The 19,560-nt window shown below is 47.4% G+C and overlaps 2 protein-coding genes across 24 annotated transcripts in view; one reads left to right on the forward strand and one right to left on the reverse strand.

Annotated features, from left to right (window-relative positions):
- BFAR (bifunctional apoptosis regulator) overlaps window positions 1-1,008 on the reverse strand; it is a 31,136-nt gene extending 30,128 nt beyond the window's left edge. For 11 of the 16 annotated variants that reach the window (XM_008257747.4, XM_008257749.4, XM_008257748.4 and 8 more), the window contains exon 1: window positions 691-1,006. The gene's annotated coding sequence lies outside the window, so the exon portion shown is untranslated. Of the gene's footprint in view, window positions 1-690 lie in introns of all 16 variants that reach the window. The other 5 variants (XM_051847838.2, XM_070064802.1, XM_002711763.5 and 2 more) reach the window with 3 other exon arrangements.
- A 728-nt stretch (window positions 1,009-1,736) lies between these two features.
- PARN (poly(A)-specific ribonuclease) overlaps window positions 1,737-19,560 on the forward strand; it is a 173,313-nt gene continuing 155,489 nt past the window's right edge. For 3 of the 8 annotated variants that reach the window (XM_070064792.1, XM_051847832.2, XM_051847833.2), the window contains exons 1-7: window positions 1,749-1,925; window positions 2,313-2,390; window positions 5,897-5,976; window positions 6,449-6,516; window positions 6,601-6,682; window positions 9,601-9,661; window positions 19,393-19,558. In XM_070064792.1, the coding sequence (XP_069920893.1) occupies window positions 1,907-1,925; window positions 2,313-2,390; window positions 5,897-5,976; window positions 6,449-6,516; window positions 6,601-6,682; window positions 9,601-9,661; window positions 19,393-19,558 (554 nt within the window). In that variant the 5' untranslated portion in view covers window positions 1,749-1,906. Of the gene's footprint in view, window positions 1,926-2,312; window positions 2,391-5,469; window positions 5,586-5,896; window positions 5,977-6,448; window positions 6,517-6,600; window positions 6,683-9,600; window positions 9,662-19,392; window positions 19,559-19,560 lie in introns of all 8 variants that reach the window. The other 5 variants (XM_070064793.1, XM_002711762.5, XM_017342469.3 and 2 more) reach the window with 5 other exon arrangements.

The raw sequence follows: 19,560 nt of genomic DNA on the forward strand, positions 1-19,560 counted from the left end.
GTGACGTCAAGACCACCCAAAGAACTGACCAATAGGCTTGGGTGGGGAGGGCCCAGCGGCGACAGTTAAGGGCAAGGCAGCTTCTGGGTTCTTAGTTTCTCATCTCCAAGGCGGGGGCATTGCCTCCTGCCCCCCCCTCCCAGGACCCCCAGTTAGACACAACCTGAATTCTCATCTGCTCACCCCTTCCTCCTTTTTGGAAAAAACAAAAACAAAAACTTTTTTGCACAAGTTCAGGTTTCCGAGTCGTGAGGCTTGGCAAAGCCGGGTTCCAGCGACTCTGGGGTTTGGTCTTCCCCTTCCTGCGTTACCCTATTTTATAACGCGGGAGCGGTCACCCCACACTCGGGCAGGACTGGGCCTCGCAAACTGGGCCGTAAGCTCAGCCTGGCGCCTGCCAGGAGCCCGACGGGTCCGGGCGGGGCTGGGGCAAGCTCTGCCGGCAGGCGGGCACCCCCACAGCCGCCGCGCCCGCTCTCCCGCCCTGGGGCAAGCGGCTGCGGCTGCGGCTCCGACCCCGACCCCGGAGGGAACGCAAGCAGGGTCCAGTCACACCCACTGTGCCCACGCAGGGTTCTTCGGAAGGGGCGAGGAGAGGCGGCCAAGCAGGGGTCCCCACATCGCGGCCAGCACCAAGCATGCTCAGGACGACCCGGGCCCGGGCGAGACGGGGCTCGCGCGCCAACCTACCCCGACCGCGTCGAAGAGGTTCCCGCTCCGTCGTCCACACCACGCCCCAAGATCAAGCCCGGGCCGCTCGCTCCGCCGTCCCCAGCCGCGCCGCTTACCGCTCACTCTTCCAGCGACAGACCTCCGCCCGGACCCCCAGCGGAAGCACAGCGGAGGTAGCGGATTCACTTCCGGAAGTAACCTCAAACAAACGGCCGAGGAGACGGCCCCCGGCCCGCGACCATAGAGGAGAGGCCGCGCTGGTTTGCCAGCCCCCTCGACCCTGCGACCTCCCGGCTGCCTAGAGCGGCCAGCCCCGGCGGGCAGGGCGCATGCGTGCCTTCGGGCCCCGCCCCTTCCCTTCGCGTGCCGGCTCGGGGCGGGGCCTCGGAGCCGCAGCCTGAGGGCCGGGATTGTCTCGCTATTGTCGGGCGGCTCCTTCTGTATCCAGAGGAAACGGTTTTGTCCAGAAACTTAAAAATTACAGATTTACACTGTACACCTCACGTTACAAGCCGCAGTATTAAGATCAGAGTTAAATGGTTTGATCACCATGGTTTCCCCCTTACCTCCAGCATCCGGGTCCTTTGGGAGCTCAGGCTGATTCCCGTTCTTTTTCTAATACATGTTTATTTTTTATGCCTTTTGATAAACATTTTTAAATAAATTACTCAAAAATTGTGTGCACACATTTTCATCATCATTTATGGCAGAAAAACAGCGTCTGTATTTGCGCGAGCTTCCATTTGCTTTCCATGATCACCTAACACACTCCCTTGTTTTCTCTTGCACTATTTGCTTATTGTTTGTTTATTTTGCTAAGTGCTTCTAAGGGGCACATTTAATTCCTGACTTTCCCCTTTTCTGCCCCACGTTTAAGCTCCAGAGGGGGCAGGGCCTGTGCTTTCCGGGTCATCACTGTATCCTCACCCGCACCAGGAACCAGGCAAAAACCTCGCTTTCTTCCAACGCAAAGGCCACGCCCCGGGGACGCCCCTAGCCACGCCCCCTCTCCGGTCCCTGGGAGGAGCGCGGGAGCGCAGCCTGGGCCCCGCCCCCGCCGCTGACGCCAGCGCTGACGCAGGCGCAGCCGGCGCGCGCTGTTTCCGGAAGTCGCGGCCGTGTGGGCTCCGCTGCTGCTGCCGCTGGGGACGCCGCCGCATTCGCCGCGGAACTCTGCGAGTGGAACGGCTGAGGCGGGCCCGGGCGAGGCCGGGGTTCCGGCCGCTCTGCGAGAATGGAGATAATCCGGAGCAGTGCGTGTCCGCCGTGCACTTCCCCGCGGGCCCCCGCGACCCCCTCTCAGCCTCCCAGGCCCAGACCGCAGCCAGCTGGTTTGGCGGGGCCTTGGGCTGAGTCAGCCCCCCTGAGGGCTGTGCCCTCGCTTAACCCCGAGTGCCTCCTGGGGCCTCGTCCTGGGGCGGGCCGTGCAGCCCTAGGGGGCCTTGTGCCCTCCGGGGCCGGCCCCGACCCCGGGCCTTCGCCCTCCCCGACCAGGGCGCCCCGAGCGGCTCAGGCACCCCTGGGGGAACACCCATCCCGGCCCGCCCAGGGCCCTGCGGCCTCGGGAGCCCCTAGCGTGTCCCCTTAGGAGCCCTGAAGCCGGACCGCCGGTTCTGAGCCTCTTCTCGGTCTCTCCGCAGATTTTAAGAGTAATCTTCACAAAGTGTACCAGGCCATCGAGGAGGCGGACTTCTTCGCCATCGATGGGGAGTTTTCAGGTATCCCTGCCTTGCCGTGCCTAGCGGGGGCCTCTTCCGCCTCCCGCCTCCAAACCCCCAGCTTCTCCTGCCTGCGTAGCCTTGAGCCGAGCATCCGAGTGTTAACGTTTGCAGAGCGAGGAAGGGGTGCAGCAGCTTTGTCATTGGCCAGTCTCTGAGGGGTTCAGCCGGAAACGGAGGCTTTGGGGGTGCTTGAGACAGTTTGACATGGACGTGGTGCAAAGCTTGAGGGTTAAGGTCAGGCTTTCTGTCCCCTTTTGTGGCGAAATTGACATAACACAAAATGTGCCATTTGGACTGTCTGGTTTCCAGTACAGTGGCTTCAGGTGCCTTCCCACCGCTGCAGCCATGTTCCCCGACTGAAACTGCACATTGAATCCATTCTTCCCTGCCCCGAACCTCTGGCAGCATGTCGGCATTTTAGATACCTCATTCGTGGAAGTGGCATCGTAAAGTGTCTTTTTGTCGCTAGATAGGGCCAGCCTTTTGTAGGGACATGCGGGTATTGCTTTGTGCATTCGTGGAAAGAGTCACTGCCTACCTCAGCAGGTGTCTGTGTGTGTGTGTGTCTACCAGTGCTTACAGTTTTTTTTTTTTTCATTGTTGTGGTGTGCAAGGACTAATATTTTTTTGAAAGATTTATTTATTTATTGGGAAGGTAGGGTTAGAGAGATTGATCTTCCATCCACTGTTTCACTTCCCAGATGGCTGCTACAGCTGGGACTGGGCCAGGACCAAAGCCACGAGCTGCATCCGGGTCTCTCACATGGGTTCAGGGGCCCAGGCATTTGAGCCATTTTCTACTGCTTTCCCAGATGCATTAGCAGGAAGCTGGATCAGAAGTGGAGCAGCTGTGGCTTGGAGGGGAAAGCCACCACGTGCAGTGCTGGCATCCCATAAGAGTGTGACTTTGAGTCTCTGCTAAACTTCCGATCCAGCTCCCTGCTAATGTGCCTGGGGAAGCAGTGAACGTGGTCCAAGTCCTTGGGCCCCTGCATCATATGGGAGACAAGGAAGAAGCTCCTGGATTTGGACTGGCCTACCTCTGGCCATTGCGGCCATTTAGGGAGTGAACCAGCAGATGGAACGTCTCTCATTGTCTCTTCCGCTCTCTCTGTAACTCTGCATTTCAAATAAATACATAAATCTTAAAAAAAAGAAAGTAGAGTAACCAGGATTCGAACCAGCAGCCATGTGGAATGCTGATGTCACAGATGGTGCCTTAACCAACTAGGCTACAGTGTTGGTCCTGAAGCTAATTTTTTTTTTTAATTTAATTTTATTTATTTGGAAGAGTTACAGAGAGAGGTAGAGAAAGAGGTCTTCCATCTACTGGTTCGCTCCCCAAATGGCCACAGCAGCCAGAGCTGAGCTGATCCGAAGTCAGGGCCAGGAGCTTCCTCCAGGTCTCCCACGTGGGTGTAGGGGCCCATCTTCTACTGCTTTCCCAGGCCATAGCAGAGAGCTGGATCAGAAGAGGAGCAGCCGCTACTAGAACCAGCTCCCATATGGGATGCCGGCGCCTCAGTCCAGGGCTTTAACCCACTGCTGCACAATGCTGGCCCCAAGACCAATTTTTGAATTGTGAATGTCAGATGCCTTTAGTTATCTGATTTTACATGTTTAGAAAAATATACTTCTTTATAAATCTATGCTGGAGTCAATTTGATCCTTGGTTTTAAGTATTCACTTTTTAGCTAGAGTCAGTTCCTTGGGAAGCTAAGAGTTTTCACCAGAGTTAATATTCTCTTGACCTTAAAAATGACTTTGTACAGATGTCACTGCAAACTGTTGACCCAGACTGGTACTCTAATAGTAATACACTAAAGGATTTGTTAATGTCTGACTTTGCATTAGTCCTTTAGAAAGTAGCAATTCTTACTCAAGCACAAAGGTTATTTTCTTAAGTGGTATCCTGGTTGTGAAACCCGTGTTAGCATTTGAACTGCCCATTCTCAAGTCAAAACAAGTTTATTGTCACAGATTGAGTATCCCTTATCTGAAATGCTTGGAACCAAAAGTGTTTCAGATTTTGGTTTTGTACTGTTTGCATATAAATGATGAGGTATCTTGTGATGGGACTCAAGTCTGTTCAAGTCCTTTGTTTGCTGTCTGCGTCACACACACAGCCTGAGAACAGCTGTGTATACTAACGTTAATGTGCCTGAGTTTTCAGTGCGTGAGATCACATGTTGTTTTCCATTTTTTAAAAAAAAGGATTTATTTATTTGAAATATGGGGTGACAGACAAAGGGAGAGATGGGGGAAAGAGGTCTTCATAACACGGGTTTACTCCCTAAATGACAGTGATGGTGTGAGTGGGCTGGGCCAAAGGCAGGAGCCCAGAACTCCATGAGATCCATCCGGGTTTCCCATTGGGGCCCATGTACTGCTGCTTTCCCAGGAGCGCTAGCAGGGAGCTGGATCAGAAGCAGAGCCGCTAGGACCGGAACTGGCGTTCGTATGGATTCCTTAACCTGCTGTACTACAGTGCTGGCCGTTTTCCACTTTTGCTGTCATGTTGACACTCAGAAAGTTTTAGGTTTTGGAGCATTTCAGATGTTCAAAATGAGGATTTTCAACCTTTATAGAATTCAGCCTTATAGCTAGTAAAAATAATGCTGATTTTGAGAACATCTGGTAGGGAACACTTCTAATTAACCTTTTTTTCCTTGTTTTTAAATAGAAACACTGCTGTTCCTCAAGAGTATAGACGGGCTGTAAGCAACAATCAAATCTCAAAATGCCAATTTGAATTGTATACATTACATTTTATTTGTACTCTATACATTAGCATAAATCAGGGAAAACATGGTATTTGTCTTTTGGGGACTGGCTTATTTCACTAATCATAATAGTGTCCAGTTTCATCCAATTTGTTGCAAAAGACAGGATATCATCCTTTTTATGGCTGAGTATATTCCATTATGTATATACAGTTTCTTTATCCAATCATCAGTGGATGGACATCTGAATTGATTCCACATCTTAGCTATCGTGAGTTGAGCCGTTATAAACATGGGGGGTACAGTACCCAATTCATCTTATTTTATTTTTTATTTATTTATTTTTTTGACAGGCAGAGTGGACAGTGAGAGAGAAGAAAGGTCTTCCTTTTGCCGTTGGTTCACCTTCCAATGGCCACCGCGGCCGACTGCGGCCGGCGCACCGCGCTGATCCGATGACAGGAGCCAGGTACTTCTCCTGGTCTCCCATGGGGTGCAGGGCCCAAGCACTTGGGCCATCCTCCACTGCACTCCCAGGCCACAGCAGAGAGCTGGCCTGGAAGAGGGGCAACCAGGACAGAATCCGGTGCCCCAACCGGGATTAGAACCCGGTGTGCCGGCGCCACAAGGCGGAGGATTAGCCATTTGAGCCATGGTGCTGGCCAGTACCCAATTCATCTTAATTCATAAAAACATGAAATTAAAGTGGCATTTAAAAGTGTGCTTTTTTTATATTATCACTTATTAATGAATTAAAAACTTTTCTTTCTTAAAATTTAGGTATCAGCGATGGACCCTCAGTAACTGCATTAACAAATGGCTTTGACACTCCAGAAGAAAGATATCAGAAGCTTAAAAAGGCAGGTGGATGTGCTAGAAAGGCTTTTTCACTCCCATGTTGACCTTCCTTGAGATCTAGAGAAATCTGATCATTAAACTCACACATTCACGTGTTCTAAGTGTAACACTTACTCTCAACTCCAAATGTCTAAAGCAACAGCAAAAATAATTGTTTGCTGGAAAACATTTTGGGAAAAGGTTAATATCTTTGATGTTAATCTGATTTGTAGGAAATATGTGGTTATGTTACTCATTTGGAAATAGACCTAATATCATGCTCTGGCTGATGGATAAGTGCTTAACTGGGAAAAAATTAAGAATATATATGAATTTATAGTGCTTCTAAAGCCTAACCTATGTGATTTGTTCTAATTGGAAGTATTCTTCCAAAGTCAAGTTGAGTAATTCAGAAAGCCTGCCTGATTGAGAATACTGTTGCTCATGTCAGATATGCAGCACTGTTGTGACAGATATTTTATTTCCCTTTTCCAGCATTCCATGGACTTTTTGCTGTTTCAGTTTGGCCTTTGCACTTTTAAGTATGACCACACAGATTCAAAGTAGGTTGTTTTAACAAGTGGTTGGAATTCTTTCATTGTGGCGTGATGTAACCTCTTAAGTCTCCTTTCATCTTATTTTCTCAGGTATATAACAAAGTCATTTAACTTCTATGTTTTCCCGAAACCCTTCAATAGATCCTCGCCAGATGTCAAATTTGTTTGTCAGGTTAGTAGCATAAATGAGTTTTTTGTTTCATGACTTGCTGATGAAGCAATGTGGAATCTGAGTTTTCTTTAAAAAAATTTTTTTAAGATTTTATTTATTTGAGAGGCAGAGTAACAGCCAGAGAGGGGGAGAACCAGAAAGAGAGGTCTTCCATCCACCAGTTCACTTCCCAAATGGCTGCAACTGTCGGAGCTGGGCTGATCTGAAGCCAGGAGCAGGGAGCTTCTTCCGGTCTCCCACGCAGGTGCAGGGGCCCCAGCACTTGGCTTTGTTTTTCCCAGGCCATAGCAAAGAGCTGGTTCAAGGATGAATGCTTAGACTAGTGGTTAAGATGCTTGCATCCTATATTGAAGTATATAAGTTCAATACCTTGTTCCAACTCCTGACTCCGACTTCCTGTTAATGCAGACCGTGGGAGGCAGTGGTGATGGCTCAAGTTAGTGGGTTCCTGCCACCCATATGAAAGACCTGGATTGAATTCCTGATTCTTTGGGCCAACCCAGTCCTGCTCCCCAGCCATAGCTGGGATCAGGGGAGTGAACCAGCAAATGTGAGCATGCACTGTCTCTCTTTCTCTAGCAGAAAAAGAAAAAAAAAAAAAATGGTTCTACCTTTGGACTTTGGCCTGATCATTTCACCACTGTGACCTTCACTTTAGGATTGTAAATTAATGACATCATTGTTCCCTTGTCCCCTTTACTTCAGGGTGAATTAAGGAATAAGATGCACAGATGGAAGTCAGAACATGAGCTTTCTCACTAACAAAGCAGAATTTGAGAATATGGCTTTGTAATGTGACTCTATTTCACATTTTTAATGTCTTGCCTTTGAGTTGAACCTACAGTGCAGGCTTTTTCCTATCCTATTTTCCTTCTTCCCACTTAGGTAGTTTTGCTTTCTGAAAGAACATAGTATGTATATATCCTATGCAAGGATAGAAGGAGCTAAACTACTTACATAATTTTAGCATTTTGGCATTTTTCTTTAATAGAAATGGAATTCTAATATTCACGTTTTATATAACTTGACACTTTACCTTGAACAGAATTTCTTCATGTTTCACAGCATGAATATTTGTAATTTATTTGTCTATTAAAAGTTTTATTTGTTTGAAAAGTAAAGTGACAGAGAAGGACAGATCTTATATCTGCTAGTTTACTTTGCAAATGCTGCACCCGCCAGGGCTGGACCTGGCTGAGGCCAGGAACCAAGAACTCCAACCTAGTCTCTTACATGGGTGGCAGGGGCCCGAGTACTTGGGCAGTCTTCCACTGCCTTCCCAGCCACATTAACAGGAAGCTGGATCAGATGCAAGGTAGCCGGGAATCAAACCAGCCCTCCTATCTGGGATGCCCAGTATGTATGCCAGCATCGTAAGCAAAGCAGTGGCTTACCCCATTGTGCGCTAACCCTGAACCTTGTATAGTTTATTTAATTTCTTAGTTGGAATTTGGAGGCTGTCTGATGATTATAAACAATGCCATAGTCATTGTTTCCATAAAATATGTCTTTTGGTACATGTAAGAATTTTTCCGTAGGGCAGATTTCCTAGAAGGGGAATAGAGCAATAGGACATAAGCGTTTAAAATTTTGATAGATGCCTCACATAGTCCTACCAAATGCTGTGCTATTTCTTGAATCTCAAATGGTATATTCGCTGGCCGCGGCGGCCATTGGAGGGTGAACCAACGGCAAAGGAAGACCTTGCTCTCTGTCTCTCTCACTGTCCACTCTGCCAGTCAAAAAAAAAAAAAGGTATATTTAGGACAAATCAAATGTGGCTAGTAAACCACAAATAGATTTTATTGGCTCAAAGCTTTTTTTACGTATAAAGTATGAATAATGTAATATTTACCATTCTAACCATTTTTAAATGTGTTGTTCATTGTCATTAACTCATTCTTGTGAACCCAGAGGGTGATTTGATTGAAAAATAATGTCAAGAAAGGAATAGATGAGTCTTTTACACTGAGTTTAATGGGATAAAGGAAAGTAGGATGTTTTGAAGTCGTGAAGAAGGACAGAAGTGTGTTTCTACAGTCCATCTTTTGGTGCATTTGTCAGAGATGGACTGTTTTGAAGTGCAGGATGATAAGAACATCCGTTGAGATAACTGAGTTTTCAGTATCTGAACTTGAGTTCAACAGTGATATCTATGTGTGTGTGTGTGAGTATATGTGTGTATATATATATATACACACACACATACATATATATATACATCCTATATATACATATATATATTTATGTAGGAGGGTAGATATTTGAGAGAGAAGATGATAGCACGCACCCCATCCACTGGTCCACTCCCCAAATGCCTGCAGTAGTTGGGACTGACTGGCTGGAGCCAGGAGCTGGGAACTCAGTTCAGGTCTCCCATGGGGGTGGCAGGGACCCAACTACCCTATCGCCAGTTGGTTTGCGGAATTTGCATTGGCAGGAAGCTGGAACTGGGACTGAAACAGAGGCATTCTGAGCTGGACATGTTAGCAGCATCTTCACTGCTAGGCTGAATGGCCACCCAGATAATGAAGCCTTAACAAGGTGTGCATGTGAGCTACCTTAAACTTGAACCTGGGATGGGATAACATGATACATCTCTTGTCTACTGAAAACCTCCTAGTCAGGACAGCAGTCGAAGTCTGGAGCCTTCTGTCTGTTGGGAGAAAATCTGCTTACCCAGTGGGTTTTTAAAAAATAGTGTGAAACAAGGATTTTTTAAAAAATAAGCTGTAGAGGAGAAGAACCTCGATATTTTAAGTAAACGAATACATGTTTTGACAGCCGTGGAGCAGAAATAAGTGGCTGTCTTCAGATCTTTGGCATGCTGATCCTGTGGCCGAGTTACTGTCCTGCGTCTGTCCTCTTCCCTGCCCGTGTGGTCCCCACAATGTGTGTTCTGTCTGTTCTTGTTGCAGAGCTCCAGCATCGACTTCCTAGCAAGCCAAGGATTTGATTTTAATAAAGTTTTCTGCAATGGTAAGATTATGTGTGATTTACGTTTAGAGCTTCTAAACCTTCTAGATGTCCTACAAAGTAAACCTGGGTTTGGTTAGAATTCGCACTGTCTGTCTGCTGTCAGAGACAAGTTTAGAGTTCTAGTACACCACATGCAGCCTTAGGATTTTTACAAACTCTTCTGATGTTTTTCTTGTTTAAACCCTATCAACCATGGACTACTTGTAGCATCTACAAGTAGTAGATGCTACTTCATTTAGTTCAAATGTGGCCTTTTGAACTCTTGATTTTAATGAGTGTAACTTGTTCTACCACTAGTGTGACCTAGTTACCTAACTCATCACCCAGGGGTGCTTCCCCGTTTTCTTGCAGCATGACGAGTGAATAATACTTTTAAAAGTAGCTGTATGGTTGAGGCCAGTGCCTCCATCTATAGTGCTGGCATCCCACATGGGTGCTGTTTTGAGCTCTAGCTACTCCACTTACGATCCATCTTTCTACTGTAAACTGAGAAGGCAGTGGAGGTCAGCCCAAGTCCTCAGGACCCTGCACCTGCATGGGAGACCTGGAGGAAGCTCCCGGCTCCTGGCTTTGGATTGGCTGTTTGGGGAGTGGACCAGCAGATGGAAGATCTCTCTCTGCCTCTGCCTCTGCCTCTCTGTAACTCTTATCTTTCAAATAAAAAAATAAATAAATCTTATTAAAAGTTTTTTATTTTTACAGATTTATTTATTTGAGAGGTAGAGTTACAGACAGTGGAGGGAGAGACAGAGAGAAAGGTCTTCCTTCCGTTGGTTCACTCACCAAATGGCTGCAATGTTCAGAGCTGCGCTGATCCAAAGTCAGGAGCCAGGTGCCTCTTCCTGGTCTCCCATGCAGGTGCAGGGGTCCAAGCGCCTGGGCCATCTTCTACTGCTTTCCCAGGCCACAGCAGAGAGCTGGATTGGAAAAGGAGCAGCCAGGACTAGAACCGGCACTCCATGGGATGCCAGCACTGCAGGTAAAGGATTAACCTACTGCACCACTGTGCTTTCCCCAAATAAATCTTTTTTTTTTAAAAAAAAGTATCTGTATGCCACAGCCAGCATCGTAGGCTAAGCCTCTGCCTCTGCACCCACATGGGAGACTAGGAAAAGCTCCTGGATCCTGACTTCAAATCGGCTCAGCTCTGGCTGTTGTGGCTGTTTGGGGAGTGAACCAGCTGATGGAAGACTTTTCTCTCTCTGCCTCTGCCTCTGTGTAACTCTACCTTTCAAATAAATAAATAAAATTTTTTTAAAAGTAGCTGTATTCCAGCAATACTATAATGAAAACCCTCTTTTGTGCTTGCCACTTTTTTTTTTTTTTAATTAATTTATTTATTTGAAAGGCATAGTTACAGAGAGGCAGAAGTAGAGAGAGAGAGGACTTCGATCCGCTGGTTCATGCCCCAGATGGCTGCCAACGGGCTGCAGCTACACCAACCTGAAGCCGGGAGCCAGGAGCTTCTTCCAGGTCTCCCAAGCAGGTGCAGGGGCCCAATGGTTTGGGCCATCTTCCACTGCTTTCCCAGGCCATAGCAGAGAGCTGGATTGGAAGTGGAGCAGCTGGGGTTCAAACCGGCACCTATATGGGATGCCGGCCCTGCAGGTGGCAGCTTTACTTGCTGCACCACAGCGCCAGCCCTGCCACTTGCTTTGTGATAGGAGGCAGTTTCTTGTCTCTCTTGGGAGGGAAACATCTACATAGACTGCACAGTGGGGGTGGCAGGCTCCTGGTGTTGCAGGCCGGTGCACCTCCAAGGAGGGACTGAAACTCCTTCGTTTACATCCCTGGTGCCCAGCAGGAATCTTGTGCATCAGGGAGCCAACCCTTGCATATTTGTGAATAATAGGTGTGTGAATACAGGAATGGCTTTCTTTCCTGTTGTTTGGGAAAACCCCTTCTTTTCCCAGCGGTGTTATATACTGCTATAAAGCCAATAAGTTTCAAAAATTACTTGAATACATTGTTTTCAATAATGAGTGTAGAACTAATGAGTGAAGTAAGGAAGGAGATTTATTGCAACAAAAGAAGTAGATTTTCTTAAAAAATATAGGTAGACTTCAGGTCAATTCCCTTCTCAGTATGATCTTGTGAGGCCTTTAGAACCCATGCCCTATTTCTTAATTGCTTCATGGGTACTGTGTTTAATCTTGATGAAAATTTTGATATTTGAAAATACTAAAAAAAATTGGAAGGACCCGGGACACAAAACTGCTTAACTCATGAAGCAGCAGTTGGGCGACACCACTGGGGTATTACTCATTTAATTCTTTGGTTTGCTCATCTGTCTTAATCTTGACTCTGAAAGCCAATATAAAACAGAAGTTTCGAATGTGTTTAGGAGCACAGTTGGAACAGTACCAATAGGTGTGTGTAGTTACCCAGGTTGCTGGTTTCACTTTGATAAAAGAAGAGAATCCCCAAGGTGGGGCGTGCCTCACTGTTCCATCGTCAGACCTTGGAACGTTGTAATCACAGCACAGTCAGGCTGCAGGCCATCGGCTGTCACCAAGGCTGGTCTCCCTGCTGTGGTTCTGTTGTGTCGGCCAATGCAGGCCCTCATCCCCTGTGTCGTCACTCCCTCCGCGCTGGTTTCTTCAGTGCCAGACTCGGGTTCTGGCCGTCTTTGAGGTGCTACTTCCTTGTCTGAGCAGGAACCAGTGGACATTTCCCATGACTGCTTGCCCTGCGCCCTCTCAGGGCACGTGGTTTCACCTCTTTCTTTTGCTCTCTGGCCAGGCCGGGCCAGGTGTCATCCTGGTTTCCCCTGCCACCCTGTGCCTGCTGAGCCGCCACAGCTCTGGTTCACTCTCCTTTTCTCTGTTGCTGCCTCTCTCCTCATTCTGGTGACCTCAGCGTGTGCAGGGGTGACCAGGGCATGCTCGGCCTTGTCTGCTTCCTGACCAGGGGTCAGCAGCCTCGCCTCTTTTCCCTGCACTGCACCATCAGCCTCAGTCATGGCATCACCTGCAGTGCCTCCCCCTGCACTCCACCCTCCTCGTTACCGTTCACTTACTCTAGTACTTGATCCCAGCGCCGTGTTGCCCACCATTACCTGCCCTTTCCTCCCTGACTTCGTGTCCCCCTGGCTCGTTGTCCATTCTCACTCCCCTCCCTGTCGCCTTCGTTGTGCTTGCTCTGCAAAGGCCCAGGCTGGTTGAATGTGCCAGCCACCTTCTCCGCTTCTGAGCCTCTGCAGGTTGCTGGAAAATAGGACACACTTGAGCTGATTTGGCATCAAATTTTGGGGGCACAAGCTTCAAACAAGCACTCAGTTGTGCTCAGAGACCCTGCCCTTTTTGACCTAGAAATTCCCTTTCTAGTTCTAAAGATGTCTAAAGATGTTTTTTTACCACTTCTTTTTTTTTTTTTTTTAAGATTTATTTATTTATTTGAAAGAGTTACATAGAGAAGGAGAGGCAGAGAGAGAGAGAGAAAGGTGTTCCATCTGCTGGTTCACTCCCCCATTTGGCTGCAATGGCTGGAACTGTGCCGATCTGAAGCCAGGAACCAGGAGCTTCTTCCAGGTCTCCCAAGCAGGTGCAGGGGCCCAAGGACTTGGGCCATCTTCCACTGCTTTCCCAGGCCATTGATGGGTTGGAAGTGAAGCAGCCAGGTCTCGAACTGGCACCCATATGGGATGCTTGCACTGCAGGTGGCGGCTCTACCTGCTATGCCACAGAGCCGGCCCCACCATTTCTTTCTCCACTTCAGCTTGTGACATTGTCTATTGCATGAAAATAGATGCCTCCAAGAAGGGCTGCTCCCTGTTCTCACCCCCAGACCACAATGTATCCTAAGTTTGAACCCAGCTGCTTCTCTCCCTTCTTTATGGAGGAGAAAGAGTCCCTGTCCCTGTTGAAGGCTAGTCCATCTCCCTGTCAGCCACTACCTCCCCAGGTTGCCCTTCTGTCTCCTGAATCCTTACTCCTCCTTCTCTGTGCGTCAGTAGAGGAACCGTTATAAACTTGCCATCAAGACTGACGCCAGCTAGTCCACAGGCCCCCTTTCCTCCCCACCCCACCTCTGATAGATGGACTTAGGGACTTGGAGGAGAAAATATCTATAGTTCTATAAACCTGAACTTTACCAGTTTCTTCCATTATGAATGTAGGCTACAGCCAGAGGAATGTTAGCAGTATTTGGGACACTGTCATTGGTGGAAATCCCAGGTATCTTGAGATGACGTTTTACTGCTTGCAGGTTTCTTGAATATTTATGTTCAACAATATTTTTATGTTATTATAGTTGCTTTTCTGTCATTACATTGTGTTATTGAATGTGTTGATCAAGAAGTTGCTGTCACATTACAGATGTTTAAAAATGTTTTACAACCATTTCCATACAGTTGCTTTCCTTTATTATCTTGTATATTTTATGATAGGCATTTAAAAACATTATTCTGGCTGGCACCATGGCTCAACAGGCTAATCTTCTGCCTAGCAGCGCTGGCACACCGGGTTCTAGTCCCGGTCGGGGCGCCGGATTCTGTCCCGGTTGCCCCTCTTCCAGGCCAGCTCTCTGCTGTGGCCAGGGAGTGCAGTGGAGGATGGCCCAAGTGCTTGGGCCCTGCACCCCATAGGAGACCAGGAGAAGCACCTGGCTCCTGCCTTTGGATCAGCGCGGTGCACCAGCAGCAGCGCGCCTGCTGCGGTGGCCATTGGAGGGTGAACCAACGGCAAAGGAAGACCTTTTCTCTCTGTCTCTCTCTCTCACTGTCCACTTTGCCTGTCAAAAAAAACCAAACAAACAAACAAAAAAAAACCCCAAAAACAAAAAAACAAAAACAAAAAAAAAACCACATTATTCTGAAGGAGGGGTCTGTCGGCTTTACCAGGCCAACAAAGAGATCCATGACACCAGAAGATTAAGTGTACCTGCAGGGACACCCTCATCTTGTTCCAGATCAGATAAACACCAGCCCCCTCACTTGATTCCACATCTCCTCTTTCCTAGGATTTTCCTACTCAGAGCGGAGCGCCTTGAACAGGGGGTGTGCTTCACTGTTTGCTTTTTTCTCCCAGTCTTCTCTTCACTCTTCTCAGGATGCACTTCCTTCCACACCTCTGTGTGGACCCTGCACTGGCTGGCCTCCACTGGAGCCTGCACCCCTCAAGTCAAGTCTTGGTCCTCATCTGGCTGTACATTTTGACAGAATTATACCTGGTTTTATAACAGTCTGTAGCTCTAAGTGCTTCTCTTCTCCCTGGCTCCAGCATGCTCTACTGCTTTCCCAGGCACATTAGCAGGGAGCTCAGTCTGTCTCCCATGTGGGTGCAGGGGCCCAAGGACTTGGGCCATCTTCTACTGTTTCCCAGGCCATAGCAGAGAGCTGGATTGGAAGTGGAACAGCCAGGAATCAAACCGGTGCCCACATGGGATGCTGGCACTGCAGGTGGCGGCTTTGCCCACTATGCCACAGTGCTGCCCTGGAACATGGTCTTGATTAGTCCCAGTAGTGGTGATGTTAATGTGGATCACTTTGTCAGTTAACTTCAGCATCTATTTATGATTCTTGCTTCAATGAATATTGTTCACAAATGGCATTTTTCTTATTTTTAATAAAAAGCTTTTATTTAATAAAAATAAATTTCATAAGTACAACTATTGGATTATAGCAGTTTTTCCCCCCATACCTGCCCTCCCATCCCCAAACTATCCCACCTCCTACTCTTTCTCCCATCCCATTCTTCATTAAGATTGATTTTTAATTATCTTTATATACAGAAGATCAACTCTATAGTAAATAAATATTTCAACAGTTTGTACCCACACAGACACCCAAAGTATAAAGTATTATTTGAAGACTAGTTTTACCGTTAATTCTCATAATAGAACACATTAAGGACAGAGGTCCTACATGGGGAGCAAGTGCACAGTGACTCCTGTTGTTGACAGTCTTTTTTTTTTTTTTTTTTGACTGGCAGAGTGGACAGTGAGAGAGACAGAGAGAAAGGTCTTCCTTTTGCCGTTGGTTCACCCTCCAGTGGCCACCGCGGCCAGCGTGCTGCGGCCAGCGCACCGCGCTGATCCAATGGCAGGAGCCAGGTGCTTCTCCTGGTCTCCCATGGGGTGCAGGGCCCAAGCACTTGGGCCATCCTCCACTGCACTCCCTGGCCACAGCAGAGAGCTGGCCTGGAAGAGGGGCAACCGGGACAGAATCCAGCGCCCCGACCGGGACTAGAACCCTGTGTGCCAGCGCCGCTAAGCGGAGGATTAGCCTGTTGAGCCACGGCGCCGGCCCTGTTGACAGTCTTATTTATGATGTCACTGATCACCCGAGGCTCTTGTCTTGAGCTGCCAAGGCTATGGAGGCCTCTTGAGTACACAAACTCCAACATTTTTTAGACAACGCCATAATCAAAGTGTAAGTTCTCCCTTCAGAGAAAGGTACCTCCTTTGATGGCCCCTTCTTTCCACTGGGATCTCACTCACAGAGATCTTTCATTTAGGTCATTTTTTGGCAAAGTGTCTTGACTTTCCATGCCTAAAATACTCTCATGGGCTTTTTAGCCAGATCTCAATGCCTTATGGCTGATTCTGAGGCCAGAGTGCTGTTTAGGACATTTGTCATTCTAGGAGTCTGCTGTGTATCCCGTTTCCCATGTTGGATCTTTCTCTCCTTTTAATTCTGTCAATTATTATTAGCCCGCACTTGGTCTTATTTATGTGATCTCTTTGACAATCCTGTCTTTATGATCAGTTATGAACTTCAACTGATGACTTCAACTAGTAAGATGGCATTGGTACCTGCCAACTTAATGGGATTTGGAGTCCCATGGCAGGTTTTACCCTTAGGGGTTAGTCCAAGGGAACGTGTGCCGAACACATTCATTATTCTTTCTAAAAGTCCATTAGTGTTGCATGGCCTTTATTTATGTATCCATTTAGTTATTTATTTATTTATCTAAAATGTATTTAATTAAAGGCAGAGAGCCTAAGTTCCATAGGGTGGTTTACTTTCGAAATGCCTATGATCACCCAGGCTGGGCTAGGCAGAAGCTGGGAGCTGGGAACTCAATCCTGGCCTCCCATGTGGGTAGCAGGAACCCAGTTACTTGAGCCATCACTGCTGCCTCCCCGAGTCTGCATTAGCAGGAAGCTATGGTGGGGAGCCAGAGGCTGCTATCAAGCCTAGTCACTCCAGTATGATGTGCAGGGTATTGTTGCTGGGCTAAACATCCATGCCCACTTCCCCCACCACATGGCTTTTAATTCTTCCCATATCCTGATGATAACTAAATTTATGTTGCAACGACTTTCTCTTGTGCTCTATAGCACCTCTCTCTCTCTTTCTCTTTACATATGTACACATAAACACACACACATACCCCAGCATATATAAATGCATGCAACTTGGGCTCCTGTTGCTGTTCAGTGGATTAAGCTGCCGCCTATGATGCTCTCATCCCATATGAGCACCAGCTCAAGTTCTAGCTGCTCTGCTCTTGATCTCGCTCTCTGCTAATGTGCCTGGGAAAGCAGTGGAGGATGGAGCAAGTCCTTGAACCACTGCACCCACGTGGGAGACCAGGATGGAGCTCCTGGCCCGTCCTTTTGCTTTGGCCTGGCCCAGCCTCAACCATTGCAGCTATTTGGAGAGTGAACCAACTGGGAAAAGATCTCTTTTTCTCTGTCTCTGCTTCTTTCACTGCGCCTTTTAAATAAATAAAGTATATCTTTTAAAAAATTATGTGTATGCGGCCGGTGCTGCAGCTTACTTGGCTAATCCTCCGCCTGCGGTGCCGGCACCCCGGGTTCTAGTCCCGGTTGGGATGCTGGAGTCTGTCCCGGTTGCTCCTCTTCCAGTCCAGCTCTCTGCTGTGGCCCGGGAGGGCAGTGGAGGATGGCCCAAGTGCTTGGGCCCTGCACCCGCATGGGAGACCAGGAGAAGCACCTGGCTCCTGGCTTCGGATTGGGGTAGTGTGCCAGCCGTAGTGGCCATTTGGGGGGTGAACCAACGGAAGGAAGACCTTTAAAAAAAATTGTGTATGCAACACAATTTATATGTGCAGAAGGAAGCTTTTGATTTCTATTCCCATTTCTTCCCAGCTTCCCCATCTCGGTTAGTGACTCTACTATCCTTCCAGTTGCTTAAACCAGATAGCTCGATATCTTTTTTTTGGGAAGGCAGGATGACAGAAACAAAGAAAGACATAGAGATTTTTCTGTTCACGGGTTTATTCCCCTAATTCGCATAACAACTGGGACTGGAGCTGGGCCAGGCTGAAACTAGGGACCCAGAACTCCATCTGGTCTTCCCTGTGGGTGAGAGACCCAAGTACTTGGGCTGTCTTGTGCTGTTTTGCCAGGCACGTTAGCAGGAAGCTGGATCAGAAGTGGTGCAGGGACTCAAAACCCAAGCGCTCTGATATGAGGTGTGGGTGTCTAAAGTAACATCTTAACTGCTGCACCCAATGACTGCCTCTAGGTGTCATTCTTGATTTTACTTTTTCCTTTTCTCTCACCTCCTTGATATCAAGAAATTCTCTCCTGTTTCAAAGGTCACTCATTTCCCCTCCATAATCTTACTATGCATCTGAAATGACAACCTGCCACTGGCTGCCTGCTTTATAAGTGGAATGTTAATTGGAACACAGCTATGCCTATCCATGTACATGTTGTGCTGCAGTGACAGGGTTGAGTATTGTGACAGGGGTTCCATATAGCCTGCCTAAGGCATTTACTACCTGGCCCTGTAAGATGAAGTTTACCGACTTCCGTGCTGTCACCTCTTGCCTGGACAGTTGTTGCTAATTTGGCTGTCTCTTTCCACTCCTAATAGTCAGCATAACTTTTAAAACACAAAGCAGATGCTGTTATTACTTTGTCTAAAACCTAAGGGTATTCCATCACTTGTAGAACAAAATAATTTTCTCTTTTTTTTTAAAAGGTGTATAACTGCTATATAGATGGATGTTATCCATTTGTTTGTTTCTTTTTTATTGAGAGAGATTTTTCCATCTATTGGTTTACTCCTGAAATGGCTGCAATGGCCCAGGCTGGTCCAGGCTGAAGCCAGGAGCCTGGAACCCATCCAAGTCTCCCTTGTGGGTGTCAGGTGCCCATGTGTTGTGCCATCTTCTGCTGCTTTCTCAGGTGCATTAGCAGGGAACTGGAATGGAAATAGAGCAGTGGGGTTTGAATCGTTACTCTGATAATGGGATACCACTGTCACAGGCAGCAGTTTAACCCGCTGTGCCCTCAGAATACGTTTCTTAGCATGGCTTGTAAGGCCCTATGTGGCCTTGCTCCATCTTCTCTTCAACCTGGTGTCAGATCATTCTAGTGGCCACACTAGCTCTCTTGCTGTTTCTGGAACCATCTGAGTCATTTCTGTCCTCTGGTCATGTATGTTTCCCTGCCTGAAATACTCTTCCCCCAGCTCTTTCTGCATCTGACTCATTCTCATGCTTTGGATTTTCTATCACAGAGACCTCTTCTAATGACCTTGTCAAAAGTGGTGCCCTCCACTACAGAGCAGCATCTACTGTGTACTGTCAGTTCCCCAGTACCTCATGCACTGCCCGACACAGCATCCATGCCAGATAAATATTTGTTCTGAGGAAGAATGAAGAAACAAACACACCAGCATATTTCAAAATGACTTGTCTTTTCTGTAGTTAGATATTTAAGGTAAATCTTTTCTGAGTATTTTAGACTCTTTGGTTTGTTAAAAAAATATATGTTAAACACTTCTGTTGTATTCTTTTTAAAATTGTGTTTAGGAATTCCGTATTTAAATCAGGAAGAAGAAAGACAGTTAAGAGAGCAGTATGATGAAAAACGTTCGCAGACCAACGGTGCAGGAACTCTAGCATACGTGTCCCCGAACGCTTCAAAGCATCCTGTGACGATTCCTGAGGATCAGAAGAAGTTTATTGACCAAGTGGTGT

The sequence above is a fragment of the Oryctolagus cuniculus genome, chromosome 19, assembly GCF_964237555.1.
Source record: "Oryctolagus cuniculus chromosome 19, mOryCun1.1, whole genome shotgun sequence".
Lineage (NCBI taxonomy): Eukaryota > Metazoa > Chordata > Mammalia > Lagomorpha > Leporidae > Oryctolagus > Oryctolagus cuniculus.